Genomic DNA, 17,419 nt, shown 5'->3' with positions numbered 1-17,419 from the left:
AACTCAAGGGTGTCAAACACAGACGAGAGGACAGAGAACGAGACTGTGTCTATTAATAGAAAACTCAGAGAACGCAGCGTTTCCTCCCGACTGCACACAGTGTCCGTACATACGACGCCCACACGTGTGAACACACACGAATGCAGACTCTTTTTCACATGACCAGGTCCCGCTGTTGTCTGTTGGATGGTGGCCCACGGGGGTCATCTGTAGACCTAGCATTGAGCTAATGTCCTCTGACAGACAGTCGGCCTCTGGCTGCAGTCAGCAGAGTGAAGAGAAGAGTTATTATTCAGACAAGTAAACCGGACCTGAACCCTGACTGAGATGACTCTTGAGTCAGCGCTGTGGCCTGTGTTTAAGAGTTTAAACTGACCCGGCTCATGAACCCGGCTCTTCCTGCTGCTCTGACCCACTTTTCCTGATTCAGCGTCTGCTGTTCTGTCCATTTTTTTTAGACACGAGGTGAGATTTTTCATCCGCGTGACATAAGCTGACACAGAAGCTAATCCGATTCCCCGGTAAACCTCTGCAGATGATCGAGTTTCATTCACAGCTTCTTTAAATACTCACAAAAACACACACACACACACACACACACACACTCACTGACGAAGATGTAATTTAATGTAATAAGGTGAAGGTCAAAGGTCAACCTCACAAAAACATCTAATATTTGAATGTAAATTGAAAATATAAACTTTATGACAAAGAGCTCCAGAGCTGACAATGAAACAGACTCTGTCCATGGTGCTGAAACCATCTGAAGTCAACACGTTTGACATTAATCACTGCAGCTCTTCTTCTTATTATTATTATTATTATGAAATAGTAATGAAATAATAAATAAAAAGCTCACCTTTGTCTTTATTCCCACAGTCGTTTTGTTTTTGCTCTCCTCCAAAACTTTTTCCTCGACCCGATTTTCCTGTAAAGTAGAGCAGAGTTGTGCTGATGTCTTAACAAACGGGTCAGTACACACTGTGTCCTGTAAGGCAACATTTTTATTCTCTCAACTGGGTCTTTGTTCTTCTACAGTGTGCTTTAGTTATGTCAACTATAGTCACATTCAGCCTCCTACGTTCACTCCCTGTATTTAGTCTGTGAGTGGTCGTGTTTTGCAGACTCAGGGTCAGATAAAGTAACAGCAGAGGTCCAGTCGTACACTTTACTCTTAGATCATGTGTGTGTGTCAACAGGTGCAACTGAAAATAAAAACGGCAGGAATTTGGGGGTTGCCATAGAGACTAAGGATGAGTTATTGTTGCCGTAGGAACAGCAACAGGTGCTGGACTTAATGAGACGTTACAGTGACGGTGGCACCGGCTGCTGATTCAACTACGGCAACTCACGACGACGACGACGACGACATGGAACGACATATTAACGACATATTAAAATCACAGTTCTGGTTTCTCACGTCTGCTGCTGACAGAGCACGTCAGTGATTTTTTGTCTGATGAAAACACTGACACAGAGGAGTTTGTCCTCGTCTTAGACCTCTAAGACTTCTCAGATGTTGTTCCTGGAATCTGTCGGAGCCAGTTTCTCCCACGGTCCAGGTGTGGAGGAACCTGACCTGACATCTAATTGTAGTCGTAATAGTCTCGCTTTCCCCGTGCTGCACTTATATAATATTGTGAAGGACTTTAAAGTCCGTACAGTCCGTGCTCTGTATGTAGAGAAACAGGCTCGGTCCGTTCGTGTGGAGTCTGAGGATCTGTGTCAGTCCCCGGAGGATGAGGAAGTTACTCCACGTGTGTGTGATGTGTACAGTTGAAGGTGACGGTGGCAGATGTTGGGACCACAGACTCAGATGTGGTCACAGAGTCATGTATTCAATATGAACGAGAGCCATAACCAGTAAATCTCAGTCCTTAACCTCAGCAGATCCTCAGAAATGAGGTCTCTATGAGGACTTACTGGCCCTGACAGGCTCAGTGTTTATGAGCGGACAGGTCCTTAACAGGAAACAAATACAAGAACACACACACACACATTCTTGTACTTGCTGCATACTGAGGACTGGGTTGCTGACAAAGTGAGGACCAGCATTTCCACTTTATAAATCAACACAATTACAAATATCTACTTCATGAATGACATCTATAAAGAACTACTGGTTGCAGTACCATAACATGTCTGCAGGTGGAGCCCCAGAGCAAAAAGGGCAGGAAAACTTTTTTTATTTTATTTTATATTTGGTCCAAAATTTGACAAAAACGTCATACACTCATATACTATGTCGTCCAAAATTAGATTTTTTTTTTTTTTTTTACAAAATGAGTATAGCATGTTATAGCAACCTAAGGAAGTGATTTCAATGAAAACAAAGTGAGGACCGGCCAAAATGACCTCACTTTGTTGGTTAAAAACCCTCACTGGTCCTCAGTATGCCACAAGTACAAGAATTCAAACACACACACACACACACACACACACACACACACACACACACACACACACTGTTGGCTGCTTTCACTGCGGTCATGTGACCTCACTCCATCCTCAGATCGCACCTCACCATCACGTCCAGACGTTCCCCCCCCCCCCCCCCCCCCCCAAACCATTTCTTTCTGCCACCCCTCATGTGGATAGAGTAGCACGCACACGCACACGCACACACACACACACACACTGATGAGGATCCAGTTGCCATAGCGACGGCAGGCAGTTACTTTGGCAGCTAATGTGAGAAGGGAGGATGTAAGGAAAACAGTGTGTGTGTGTAGTTTTGAGCTTTGTCAATGAGCTGCTGTTATGATTTATATATAGACATCACACACACACACATGCACACACACACACACACACACATGCACACACACACCATCACTACTCCTCCTCCTCAATTCTTATTCCTGAACGTTTTCTTCTATTTTTAGACTTCCTGTCTGCCGTTTTTACTCAAACACCTCAGATCTCTCACACACACACACACACACACACACACACACACACACACACACACACACACACACACACACACACACACACACACACACACACACACACACACGCGCGCACAGACACCCTGTTTGATATGTTATTGTTTTCAGTTAAAGTCATAATCAGGTTACTGTAGATTATGTGACAGTGGTGCAGCTGTAACTGCCTTTAATACACGGACCAAACCATTCTTATGTCCAGTAAATAGATATAAAGCTGTAATATTGATATAATAATAATTGAAACTTCTTCAGTCAAAGTCATACTTTCTTAGATGAACTAACTCTGTCCTCACTCGGACACTAACTCTCTGTCTTTTAACCCATGAGCAACAAGTGTCCTCAGATTAAAACCACGTCCAAACATGAAGACACTTTTTAATCTGAGCAGCAGACACAGACGTGAGAACAGTTAGTCATCTTCACTGATCCCAGGTCAGCTGCAGCTCTGTTGCTAGGCGACCGAGGGAAGATTGACCACAGCCTCAGTGGTCTCAGGGCACATGAGCTTCATCATCATCAGCTTCATCATCATCAGCTTCATCATCGTCGTTAAAGTTAAACTCTGTATGCTGTGTTTTATACTCTTCATCTAAAGCAGACATTCGTCCCTCATTTTTCCCTCATTTTTCCCTCATTTGTCCCTCGTTTGTCCCTAATTTTTCCCACATTTTTCCCTCATTTTTCCCTCATTTGTCCCTCGTTTGTCCCTAATTTTTCCCTAATTTTCCCCTAATTTTTCCCTCATTTGTCCCTAATTTTTCCCACATTTTTCCCTCATTTGTCCCTAATTTTTCCCACATTTTTCCCTCATTTTTCCCTCATTTGTCCCACATTTGTCCCTTATTTGTCCCACATTTTTCCCACATTTTTCCCTCATTTGTCCCTCGTTTGTCCCTAATTCGTCCCACATTTTTCCCTCATTTGTCCCTTTTTTGTCCCACATTTGTCCCTCATTCGTCCCACATTTTTCCCACATTTGTCCCACATTTGTCCCTCATTTGTCCCTCATTTGTCCCTAATTTTTTCCACATTTTTCCCTCATTTGTCCCTCATTTGTCCCACATTTGTCCCTTATTTGTCCCACATTTTTCCCACATTTTTCCCACATTTTTCCCTCATTTGTCCCTCGTTTGTCCCTAATTTCTCCTCATTCTTCCCTCGTTTGTCCCTCATTTGTCACATGTTAGCCTCATTTGTCCCTCGTTTGTCCCTAATTCGTCCCACATTTGTCCCACATTTGTCCCTTATTTGTCCCACATTTTTCCCACATTTTTCCCTCATTTGTCCCTCGTTTGTCCCTAATTTTTCCCTCATTCGTCCCACATTTTTCCCTCGTTTGTCCCTCATTTGTCACGTTAGCCTCATTTGTCCCTCGTTTGTCCCTAATTCGTCCCACATTTGTCCAACATTTTTCCCTCATTCGTCCCACGTTTGTCCCTAATTTTTCCCACGTTTCCCTCATTTGTCCCTCATTTGTCACGTTAGCCTCATTCGTCCCACATTTTTCCAACATTTTTCCCTCATTTCTCCCTCATTTCTCCCACATTTTTCCCACATTTGTCCCCTTAGCTTCGATTTAGCACATGTTTATTTCACACAGCCTGATTATATAACTCTGTAGTGTGTGTGTGTGTGTGTGTGTGTGTGTGTGTGTGTGTGTGTGTGTGTGTGTGTGTGTGTGTGTGTGTGTGTGTGTTGTCCAGCCAAAGAGTCATGGTGAGGTCATCTATTCAGTGGCCTGTGTGCGTGTGCGTGTGCGTGTGCGTGTGCGTGTGTGTGTGTGTGTGTTAGTGTCACTTGTGCAGTACATGAGACGATCAGACAGGGAGACAGAGAAAGAAGTGGGAATAAAACATGACAGATGTGACACAGAGAGGCAGCGACAGAACACCAGCTACAAGCTCAATCATCCACCTGATAGACTGTCTGTCTGTCTGTCTGACTGACTGTCTGACTGACTGTCTGACTGTCTGTCTGTCTGTCTGTCTGTCTGTCTGTGGAGGTGTGAAGTGAAAAGAGTGACAGTGGCTGTGATTGATGACACAGTTTCTCTGACATTAATCTGTTTAGTTTATGGATAATCCATGAGCAGCCACTTTCTGATTGGACTGTTTTTATTCAGATTTTTGTGAACCCTTTAAACTTTTTATGTTGGTCACAGTTTGACAGTGAAGCAGGAAAGTCTCCACATGTCAGTAAAGGTCACAGACATCAACATAACCACTTTATTAAACTGCTTCACTGAGTAAGAATAACAAGCACAGGAAGTATTTCAACTTAACTCTGTGTATTTGTAAGGATTTATACTAAAATGTCACTTTAATTGGCCGATGTCGGAGAGTTAAGTCTTGAAAATGTTATTCTTTAGAGTTAAATTACAGCTGGATCTTTTTATTGATTGTTGTCATTGAGTGGAAAAGGGTCATTATTGTGTTTTCACTTGAAATGAGAAGAGGATTCTCATCTTTATTTTTTTGTATTTTTTCCTCCACTGGGAACAAATGGAGTGTAGTAAATAAGGAAGTGAAGCAGTGTTTCCTGTGAGGCTGAAGGAACACGTGAAGTGAGCTTTAGTTAACGTGTTAAGAAGGCGTCCGTTAGAATAATCTCACTCACTGAGAGGATTCACGAGTGGAACGACTGCTCCACAGACTCCATCATGTTTGTGTGGATGAATCCAGACTGGAGCATCGTCTTGTCCCTGCTTCATCCTTCACCGCTGGCAGGAAGTGGCATGTGCACTCGTTCCTCACTTCCTGTCTGTCCCCGATGCTTTCACTTGCTGCCTTCAGGATGTTATTCATCCTCACGTCTGTCCTCATCCGTCTCACTGTGTCTTCTTCTGTTTACATTTGCCGGAATCAGGCAAATTCCTCATTATTTCCAGCGTGTTCACGTCTCACTGCTAACAATGATTTTACTTCAGCCAGTAATGATTGGTGAAGAAATCTGTCTGTTGATGTTCTGGTTTCAGAGGAGACGTGGTATTTAAAAGCTTTATATTTTCGATTATTGACGACTTGAATTGACTTCTCAGTCTTTTTATACGTTTTAAAGGAAATGTTTCTCAGTCAGAGTTCAGTTTTGTAGAAGCTAATAGTTGCCTTTAGTATTTGTCTTAAATCTGTATAAACATCAGACAGAAAGACACTGCATGTCAGGCTTTAAGCCAGCAGGGCGTCCTTTACTGAAAATAATGAGAAATTAGACGCCTTACTTTTAGGCAGGACGCCCAAAAGACGCCCTATTTTTTCTTCCCGTTTCCCCCGGTAACCACCGAAAGAGAAAAAAGATTGAGACCACGGAGTGAAAACAATAAAAAGTGCGCTCTTGTCAACACGTTTTACTAAGATCTACTCGGATCGCCTGTATTTCCTCGCGACTGCACTCGATCCTCGTCGTAAAGATCATTATATATGTGTCATATATGGATGTGTGGATATAACTGCGCATTGAGATATTATCCATTCTGCGTTGGATGCGGAGAGCCCGTTTACAGCGGCGCACAATGCAGGAGAGAGAGAAGAGCAGAGTCAGCAAGGGGCGGTGGCAGGAAAAAAAAGGCCCGCACCATGAGGGGCACCTTCTATAATTGCAATGCCTTGACTTTAGTGAGGCAAGTACACACAGTCCTAGCCATAACAACGAAATTAGATTTACAAAAATAAAATAAAAATGTTACAAAATTGGCATAATAATTAATTTTGTTGTTTTTTTTCATTTTGAGTTATTTGCCCTTACTTCCTGAGTCCTTCCAAAACCCTCAGAATGCCCCATTTTACCTCAAATTTACCTCTAAAAGCCTGCTGCATGTTAATATGTGAGAACATGAATTATTTTCATGTGTCTGTTTATGTGTGCATGAGCCCGGTAGGAGTTCAGGAGGGAGCATTTCAGACATCACGTCTCCTCATCCCTCTTTATAAACTCTGACTCTGGCTGTCGTCTTACTCCATATTCTGCACTTTCTCCTCTCTCTGAGACCAGAGATGCACAAACCCTTCACAGCTCCTCCTCTCATCCATCTTTCTTTCTTTCTTTGTTTGCTCCTCTGAGCCTGAAGACGATTTCTCTTTCTCTCTTATCAGAACAGAAGGGTCAGACAACAGAGAGGTGCAAATGAAGTCTGCTATGTCAGGAATGTAAAAAAAAAAGGTGCCGCTACAGACGCGTAATAGACATAAATCCATGCATTTGCATTGTGGCAGTAAATATGTGTGTGTGAACACATGCATCTGCACCCCCCCCCCCCCCCCTCAGAGGGAAAACAGAGACAGTGTTAGAGGTGGAAAAAAAGGGGAGAAAGAAAGACGTGGAGCGAAAGAAAAAACTCCAGGGGAGGGGGAATTACTCACTCCACCACAGTGGGTGGGATCTGGGAACCGGCAGCAGCCAACTGGCAGCCACAACCGGGTCACATGACTGCTGCAATTATCAGAGAGAGAGAGAAAGAGAGAGAGAGAGAGAGAGACATCCAGCTCACCTTCAGTGTGAGTCTGAATCCACAGCAGAGACACACCTGAGAGTGAGAGGGAGGACAGAAGACGACAGGAGACACCTGAGGCTCAGACAAAGACAGAGGTTCCAAACAAAGGAGACCAGTGAAAGAGGAGACGGGGGATGTCTTCTCTGTCGGATCAGCAGCCGGGCTCTCCCTTCTCAGACTACACTGATTTGTGTAAGGTGACGCCGCCGCCGGTGCCGGATCGTCAGAGCTGGGACTGGCAGCGCCCGTCAGGCATGGACCTGGTGGTCGGGGACAGACCCGTGGCACAGAGTGGACTCACCGACGAAGACAAGCTGTGCTTCAGGACGGCCGAGCTGCAGCAGCCAGAGCTGAAGGTGCCGGGCAGCTCCTCGCTGGGGAGTGCGGGCGAGAGTCCGGACAGTCCTCCCTCCTCCTCCCCATCCCCCTCTCCAGCTTCCCCAGGCAGGCTGCCCTCTGCCCTGGGCTGTGGGAGCATCAGCGGCGTCTCCCTGCTTCCAGTCTCTGGATCCCCGGGCAGAGCTGTGGAGCGTTCACCCCCGACTGCTGCTGCTGCTGCTGCTGCTGCTGCTGCTGCTGCTGCTGTGGCTCCACGCGATGACGCGGCAGCCTCGCTGATGGAGGTGTCACCAAAGGTGGCGATGCCTCAGGTGGCCGCGAACAATGTGAAGAAGGGCGACGAGGCTGTGAGCGGAAGCAGGGCGGCGCTCGGGGCTCAGCAGTTGTCTGAGGGCTCTTCGGACGACGACGACGAGGAGGAGGAGGGGGAGGAGGGGGAGGAGGGGATGGGAGAAGATGAAGAGCTGGAGCCCTGTTTCATGGGACGTGCTCAGCAGCAGAGGAAGGCCATGAGGCGAGCCATGTCCGATTGTTCCCACCTGTCAGTGCCCACCAGTCTGGAGCTGCCGGATAAATACCCAGAGCCGGACCAGCCGACCTCAGCCGTCGCGGGCGGTGGACCACGCCGCTCCATGAAGCGCTCGCTGACCACGGCCGAGGATCAGCCCCAGACGACTCCGCCCCCCACGCTGTCTGCGGCGGGCGCCGCGCACATCGACCTGCGACAGACCCCGCGTGAACCCCACCTCTGCCTCGCCCCGTTGCCGCCGCCGAGGGACGCTAACTCGGGCCCCCCGCTCTCTCCACCAGAGGGCACCACGGTGGAGAAGGAGCCCGGTGGTTTCGCTCTTCCCGTTCCTCTCAGCGTCATGGTCGGTCCAGAAGGACTAGAGGATGAGAACGCCACCACGTCTGCTGAGGTCAACCCTGCAGCAGCTGTGGACCGTGGAGCTGGACACAGTTGGACGACGACGGGGGACGTTCAGGATGACCTCAGCAGGCCTGGACCTACTCACCTTGGTTTGACCTCCAGCACTAATAACCCTTTCATCACTGGAGATGGTAGGTGAAAGTGCCCTGATTTAAGCGTATAAGATGACCAACAGGTGGTGCAGTGGTTAAAGTGGTTGCTTGTGGCGGTTCGAACCCTAGACATATAAGGTTCTTCGACTTGTCCTCATAGGAGAACCCTTTTGGAGGGTTCCACCAAGAATCCTTTATTCAGGAAAAGGGTTTTAAAGGGTTCTCTGGATCAAAATGGTTCTGACTGGAACCAATAGTGTTACCAAGAACCCTTGAAGGGTTTTTCAGAAGCAAATGGTTCCAGGTAGAACCTCAGCCCTTGTAGAAGAACCCTTATTTCTAAGAGTGTAGCCCTGTTCAGTGTGAAAAAAGAGAGTAGAAATAAGTAACACGTAGAGAGGGAGATGATTTCAAAGCTGACATCAGTAGAGCAGGTGAGAGAGAGCGTATGTGAGCTTTAAAAACAGGTCGGTTTTTTACGTTTTGGACGTTTTGGACGTTTGTACGTCTGTGAAAAGGTGTTTTTGTGGTTTTCTGCTCTTGGTTCTTGTTTTTTGTTGTTTGGTACGTGGTGACAAAGTGCCTGAGAATAACGTGTGGAGTCAGACAGAGAAGGAGGCGTGGCAGACGACGACGGAGACGACAGCACCACCGCCCCCTGCTGGCCGCATGACATTTCACATGAGCAGGATTTCTGTGTCACGATGTCGGTCAAACATCTCGATTACATGTTAGATTCAGATCTAAGGCAGTAAGTGTGTGTGTGTTCATGTGTGTGTGTGTGTTTAGACGATATCTGTACACACACACACACACACACACACACACAGTATCAGGACACCACCACAGCTCATTACAGCAGCATCTGTCTTCAGCCTGGCTTTATCGCTCTCTCTCTGTCTCGTTCTCCTGTCGTCCTTTTTCCTCTTTTTTTCCCTCTTAGTTGAAAACTGATGGAGCCAAAATGGCGGAGAGCAGGTCATCGCTCTGTCAAAAGAGCCAAAATGGGGTTATTGAGTGGGAAGTGTAACCGTTACATGGTTTATATGGTGTTGTTATCGTCTCTTTGTGGTGGACACTGAGCGCTCTGACCTCTGACCTCTGTTAAAGGGACAGTCTGATGTCTTCTCTGACCTCGAGCATGGTACAAGAACATCCACAGAGACTGTGACTGTTCTTCTGTTGTTGCACGACATTAAGAAGAAGAAGAAGAAGAAGAGAGAAAAGAGGAAATACAGTCGTTCAGCTGTGATTTATGTCATGATGTTGCTCTTCTTAAAGTGCTGCATATTAATTCCAGTTGTCCGTTAAAAGCTCCTGTGCTTCTGTCGCCTCCTTGTGGAATTCTTGAGTCATTACCATAACACATGCTGTTTTCAGAGGTGATCTCAAACCACAGACAGACGTGTACTGCTCACGTTCTTTGGTCTGTGGAGAGACGTCAACGACGTTTTCCTGTCGTGTCTTCGTTAAATCTTCTATCTATCTTTTTTCTTTATATTTCTCCGTAGTAAAATCGGACGCGACGGTGGAAGAGTCGGAGAAGAAGGCGGAGAACCTCGGGGGCGACGCCAAGAAGGTCGAGGAGGTCGAGCAGAAGAGTGTGAAGGTGGATTTTTCGACAAGTCAGACTCCGGTCAAGGTCGCGGAGGAAGAGAGAGATGTGAAGAAGAAAGAGAAAGAGGCGGAGCAGTTAAAGGAGACGGAAACGGTGGAAGAGATGAAGAAGGTAGAGGAGATGAAGAAGGTAGAGGAGATGAAGAAGGAACCTGAAGACTTAAAGAAGGTTGAAGACCTAAAGAAGGTGGAGGAGATAAAGAAAGTGGAGGACTTACAGAAGGTTGAAGACCTAAAGAAGGAACCTGAAGACTTAAAGAAGGTAGAGGACTTAAAGAAGGAACCTGAAAAGCTAGAAGAAACACTGGAGAAAATGGAAACGGTGCAGCAGAAACTAGAGAAAGAAGATCACATGAAGAAGGCAGAAGAATCACCAGAGAAACCGGTGAAGACAGACAACGCGGAACATGTAGAAAAAGTAGAAACCACGGTAACGATGGACGTCAGTGAAAAAACCGAGAACACAGAGAAGGTTGAGAAAGCAGACGTGAAGGATGTCAGCGAACACCTGGACAAACAGACGACTGTAAAAGAAGAAGAGAAGAAGAAGAACGACGTAGACGCAAAAGTCACAGCAGTGGAAGAGAAGACGGACAAAGTCGAGAAGACGCAGGAGGACGTGGAGAAGAAGAAGGCGACGGAGAGTGTGAAGCCAGAGAAGCAGGACCAAACACAGGCCGAGAAGAAGACCGTGGACAAAAAAGAGGAGAAGAAAGACAAGGCAGCAAAAACAGAAGGAGGAGGAGACAGAGTGAAGAAAGCCAAAGCTGCGGCCAATGGAAGCAAAGACCTGGCAGCTGCTGACAAGAAGACCAAGGTAGGTTTTTATCACGTGATCCATCACAATATACACCATCTCTGAAGTCTGTGGGGGCGGGGCCACACCTGATATGTGGGGGCGGGGCCACACCTGGAGTTCTACCACGTTACATATATTCACCTTAAATCACCTTTAACAGCAGGTGTAATCTCACAATTCACACACACACGACTCTAGTTTAGCATTAATCCAGCGTCCTCTGCGTACACACAGCTCACCTTTTCATTTACGATTCAAAAGTTATTATTTGCAGCATCGTTTTTTTTATCAATAATTCTTGATGATTTGAAGTTATTTTCTGTTGCTTGTGCCGGTTAATCCTGCTGCTGCTGTTTATTTTCCATTCTTCTTATTTTACTTTTCCCATGTCCTCTGCTTTCCCCCCCTTTTTTTTGCCATCCATCCATCCATCCATGCATCACATCACAGTCTTTTGTCGGGGCGACCAAACCGAGCACGGCTGCTAAAGTGCGTCCCAGCTCCACAGCAGCCAGCAGTGGCTCGGCCTCGGCCTCGGCCTCGGCCTCTGCTCGGCGTCCCCCTCCCTCCTCCACCTCCTCCACCTCAGACAGAAAAACAGCCACAGCTAAAGCACCATCCACAAACACTGCAGGCCCAAAGCGGCCGTCCAACATTACTGCAGGTCGACTCTCATCCTCCACCACGACTGCTACACGTGACCTCAAAGCCAAGGTGAGTGAGCGTGGACGTCAGGACAGACGGAGACAGACGGAGACAGACAGACGAGCAAAGACAGACAGAGACAGACAGACGAGCAAAGACAGACAGAGACAGACGGAGACAGACGATCACAGACAGACGGAGACAGACGATCACGGACAGACGGACGATCACAGACGGACGATCACAGACAGACGGACAATCACAGACAGACGATCACAGACAGACAGACGATCACAGACAGACGGACGATCACAGACAGACGGACGATCACAGACAGACGGAGACAGACGATCACAGACAGACGATCACAGACAGACGGACGATCACAGACAGACGATCACAGACAGACGGAGACAGACGATCACAGACAGACGGACGATCACAGACAGACGATCACAGACAGATGATCACAGACAGACGATCACAGACAGACGGAGACAGACAGACGATCACTGACAGACGGAGACAGACGATCACAGACAGATGATCACAGACAGACGGACGATCACAGACAGGCGGAGACAGACGATCACAGACAGATGATCACAGACGATCACAGACAGACGGAGACAGAGGATCACAGACAGACGATCACAGACAGACGATCACAGACAGACGATCACAGACAGACAATCACAGAGAGACGATCACAGACGATCACAGACAGACAGAGACAGACGATCACAGACGGAGACAGGCGATCACAGACAGACGGAGACAGACGATCACAGACAGATGGAGACAGACAATCACAGACAGATGGAGACAGACGATCACAGGCGGAGACAGGCGATCACAGACAGACGGAGACAGACGATCACAGAGAGACGATCACAGACAGACGATCACAGACGATCACAGACAGACACAGACGATCACAGGTGATCACAGACGGAGGCAGACAGAAGATCACAGACAGACGGAGACAGACGATCACAGACAGATGATCACAGACAGGCGATCACAGACGGAGACAGACAGACGATCGCAGACAGATGATCACAGACGATCACAGACAGACGGAGACAGACGATCACAGACAGATGATCACAGACAGACGATCACAGACAGACGGAGACAGACGATCACAGATAGACGGAGACAGACAGAGACAGACGATCACAGACAGACGGAGACAGACGATCACAGATAGACGGAGACAGACGATCACAGACAGACGGAGACAGACGATCACAGACAGACGGAGACAGACGGATCACAGATAGACGGAGACAGACGATCACAGACAGACGGAGACAGACGATCACAGACAGACGGAGACAGACGATCACAGACAGACGGAGACAGACGATCACAGATAGACGGAGACAGACGGAGACAGACAGACGATCACGGATCACGCCCAAAATGTAATCACTTGTTTCGGGTCACATTGCGGACATTTCCCCGAAAATTTCAGTCAAATCCATCTGCAAATTTTTGAGTTTGAGTCTCACAGACAGACAAACAAACGGCGGTGAAAACATAGACCTCTTGGTGGAAGTCAATAATACTTTAAATCATCTTATTGTGCTCCGACACTGGCAGATATTGATTGTTTAAAAAATGCCAACATTAAAAAGTAAAAGAAATAAAAAATAATAATCTAAACAGTAGATTAATGCTGTGTAAAGACAGATTTATAAAAGTGTGAACAGTGACGTTCTGCACTGACATCAGCCTTGTTTCTTTTGTCTCTTCTTCTTCTTAGACGACCATAGAGAAACGTCCCTCTGTGCCAAAGGTCACCACCACCTTCACCTCCTCCTCCACAGCTGCCACCAAAAATGGAACTGGTCCCACAGCAGCCAGTAAAAATGGAACTGGTCCAATAGCAGCCAGTAAAAATGGAACTGGTCCCACAGCAGCCAGTAAAACCACCACCACGTCGACGACGTCGGCGCGGACATCGCTGTCTGCTCGCACTGCTGCTGCCTCCACTGCTGCCAAGAAGACTCTGGGTACAGCCCACACACACACACACACACACACACACACATTCTTGTACTTGCTGCATACTGAGGACTGGGTTGCTGACAAAGTGAGGACCAGCATTTCCACTTTATAAATCAACACAATTACAAATATCTACTTCATGAATGACATCTATAAAGAACCACTGGTTGCAGTAACATAAAATGTCTGCAGGTGGAGCCCCAGAGCAAAAAGGGCTGGAAAACTTTTTCGATTTTTGTTGTTGTTTTTTTTTTTGGTCCAAAATTTTACAAAAACGTCATACTATACTGTGTCGTCCAAAATTTGAAAAACATATTTGACCAAAATGTTTTCGGCCAAAATTTTACAAAAACGTCATACTATACTATGTCGTCAAAAATTTGAAAAACATATTTGACCAAAATGTTTTCGGCCAAAATTTTACAAAAACGTCATACTATACTGTGTCGTCCAAAATTTGAAAAACATATTTGACCCTAAATTGTTGGTCCAAAATTTGACAAAAATGTGATTTTTTTTTTTTTTTGACAAATTGAGTATAGCATGTTATAGCAACCTAAGGAAGTGATTTCAATGAAAACAAAGTGAGAACCGGCCAAAATGTCCTCACTCCGAAAAATGACCTCACTTTGTTGGTTAAAAACCCTCACTGGTCCTCGGTATGCTGCAAGTACAAGAACACACACACACACACACACACACTTGTGTATATTTACAGTGTTTGTCGCAGCGTTCAGTTGAATTAGATGAAACATGTCGTTTAACTGTAAACGTCCATGACTCTGAGTCTGACACAATAATAACATCACAACAGCACTTCCTGTGTTCTTCACACGAGCTTCAGCTGTGAGTGACAGGTGAAGACAATCACACATAAAGCACTGAAATTTACTCGTGTATTTCTACGATCTTTACACTTTCTGTTTGTTTTTCAGTGTCGAAGACAAACAGCAAAGCAGCAGAGGAGAAGAAGCCCAGCGCTGTGAGGACTTCTGCAGGTATCACTGAGTCCTAAGCTTCTTCATTTCTTCAGCTCCTCCCTCAGCCCTGCTGGAGTCAGATTAGTTTATATTTATTTATTTATTTGTAACAGGAGAACGTGTTAAACTCACACACAGTGAGAGCGATAGCGTTAAAAGCCTCAGCGCAGCACTTCCAGGATTACTGTCCTCTCTCTTTATACTTCTGCTGCTGATGCTGCAGCCTCTGCTGCTTTTAATCTGCCTCAGTCACTTAGGTTCTTTAGAAACACGAAGAGAGGATTTCTTCACTTTAAATATCACGTCTTATAACTACGTTGTCAGGGAGGATTCACTGTGAGCCGCACGAGCGCTTTAGCAAAGTTAGACGCCTGGCAACTTTACAGCTTTTATTTACTGCAAATGTGACTGAGATTTAAATAAATCCTGCTGCTGCATTCGCACGGTCTGTCTTTAAAGGTCACATAGAGTGGTCCTGTTGCACATATATGTTAGTTATGGAGGTCTACTTACATACATTAACTTGTTTTTATGCTCAAAAACCTCCTAGTTGCTGTAAACGAGCCGATAGAAATCCTCTTTTCTGAGTCTGAGCATTTAAATCATGCAGTAGTAGTTCCTGTTTTCATATTCTCATTTTGATTTCTTTGACTTGGACACAGGTTGTGAAACACAAAAACACTTATATTAATAACCTGTCTCTTGCAGCTGACTCCACCAAGCCTAAGAGCAGCAGCACCAGCCGCACCACCGGAGCCTCCTCCTCCACCTCCACCTCCACCTCTCGCACTCTAACCAAACCGACGACACCATCCTCCACCTCCGGCTCTGTAGCAGAGAAGAAGCCCGTGGTGCCTCGCGTCCCCCGGGCTGCAGCTGCTTCCTCCGCCACGTCCACTTCCACCTCCACCATGAAGACCACAGCTCGGCCCGGCACAGCGCCGGCACCCGACGTCCGAAACGTCCGCTCTAAGATCGGCTCGACGGACAACATGAAGCACCAGGCCGGTGGAGGAAAGGTAGGTTTGACGTTCACTCACTGGAAGTTCTCTCTGCTCCTGATCTGGTGTGATTCAAACTTGTTTCATTCTCAGTCTCACCTGCTGCAGTTTTTCATCACTGATCACAAGAATCCTCTGGTAGAATCTTAGTCGTGACCAAAGAGGAGGAGACTGTGTCAGTTGTTCTGCTTTTCCTCACTTCATAATCAAACCTTCTTCTGTTTCAGCTGAACTATTTACACACATCTATTTCTAAAAGGATTAAAATATATCACTGTGTCCACTCACGTTAGAAGAAACACACCTGGTTCTTCAGATTTTACTTTATCCTCGGTGACTTCACCTCCTCTGATCCATTTCACCTGCACCTCCTTCTCTTACAACCCATGCTTTTATTTCTCGTATTGTTCCTCCTCCTCCTCGCACTTCTTCCTCCTCCTCCTCCTTGCACTTCCTCCTCCTCGCACTTCCTCCTCCTCCTCCTCGCACTTCTTCCTCCTCCTCCTCCTTGCACTTCTTCCTCCTCCTCCTCCTTGCACTTCCTCCTCCTCCTCCTCCTCCTTGCACTTCCTCCTCCTCCTCACACTTCCTCCTCCTCGCACTTCCTCCTCCTCCTCCTCGCACTTCCTCCTCTTCCTCGCACTTCCTCCTCCTCGCACTTCCTCCTCCTCCTCCTCCTCCTCCTCGCACTTCCTCCACCTCCTCCTCGCACTTCCTCCTCCTCCTCGCACTTCCTCCTCCTCGCACTTCCTCCTCCTCGCACTTCCTCCTCCTCCTCCTCCTCCTCCTCCTCGCACTTCCTCCTCTTCCTCGCACTTCCTCCTCCTCGCACTTCCTCCTCCTCCTCCTCCTCCTCCTCGCACTTCCTCCACCTCCTCCTCCTCCTCGCACTTCCTCCTCCTCCTCGCACTTCCTCCTCCTCGCACTTCCTCCTCCTCGCACTTCCTCCACCTCCTCCTCCTCCTCGCACTTCCTCCTCTTCCTCGCACTTCCTCCTCCTCGCACTTCCTCCTCCTCGCACTTCCTCCTCCTCCTCCTCCTCCTCCTCGCACTTCCTCCACCTCCTCCTCCTCCTCGCACTTCCTCCTCCTCCTCGCACTTCCTCCTCCTCCTTGCACTTCCTCCTCCTCCTCCTCGCTCTTCCTCCTCCTGCTCGCACTTCCTCCTCCTCGCACTTCCTCCTCCTCCTCCTCCTCGCACTTCCTCCTCCTCCTCCTCATCCTCCTCCTCCTCCTCACACTTCCTCCTCCTCCTCCAATTCCTCCTCCTCGCACTTCCTCCTCCTCCTCGCACTTCTTCCTCCTCCTCCTCCTCGCACTTCCTCCTCCTCGCACTTCTTCCTCCTCCTCCTCCTCCTCGCATTTCTTCCTCCTCCTCCTCGCACTTCCTCCTCCTCCTCGCACTTTTTCCTCCTCCTCCTCCTCACACTTCCTCCTCCTCCTCGTCCTCCTCGCATGTCCTCCTCCTCCTCCTCCTCGCACTTCCTCCTACTCTTCCTCACACTTCCTCCTCCTCCTCCTCGCACTTCCTCCTCCTCCCCCTCCTCCTCCTCGTGTTGTTTT

At 47.4% G+C, this 17,419-nt stretch overlaps 1 protein-coding gene across 1 annotated transcript in view; it reads left to right on the top strand.

The window, feature by feature from the left end:
• LOC310937203 (uncharacterized protein) overlaps positions 1 to 17,419 on the top strand; it is a 72,075-nt gene that overhangs the window by 48,950 nt on the left and 5,706 nt on the right. The window contains exons 8-12 of the mRNA XM_083901424.1: positions 10,311 to 11,233; positions 11,666 to 11,929; positions 13,632 to 13,881; positions 14,812 to 14,874; positions 15,565 to 15,875. Coding sequence (XP_083757550.1) covers positions 10,311 to 11,233; positions 11,666 to 11,929; positions 13,632 to 13,881; positions 14,812 to 14,874; positions 15,565 to 15,875 — 1,811 coding nt within the window. The remainder of the gene's footprint in view (positions 1 to 10,310; positions 11,234 to 11,665; positions 11,930 to 13,631; positions 13,882 to 14,811; positions 14,875 to 15,564; positions 15,876 to 17,419) is intronic.

Source organism: Microchirus variegatus (genome assembly GCF_963457635.1).
Source record: "Microchirus variegatus genome assembly, chromosome: 15".
Taxonomy (NCBI): Eukaryota; Metazoa; Chordata; class Actinopteri; order Pleuronectiformes; family Soleidae; genus Microchirus; species Microchirus variegatus.
Note: the sequence above shows the minus strand (reverse complement) of the source record. Positions and strands in the feature narration are given on the sequence as shown.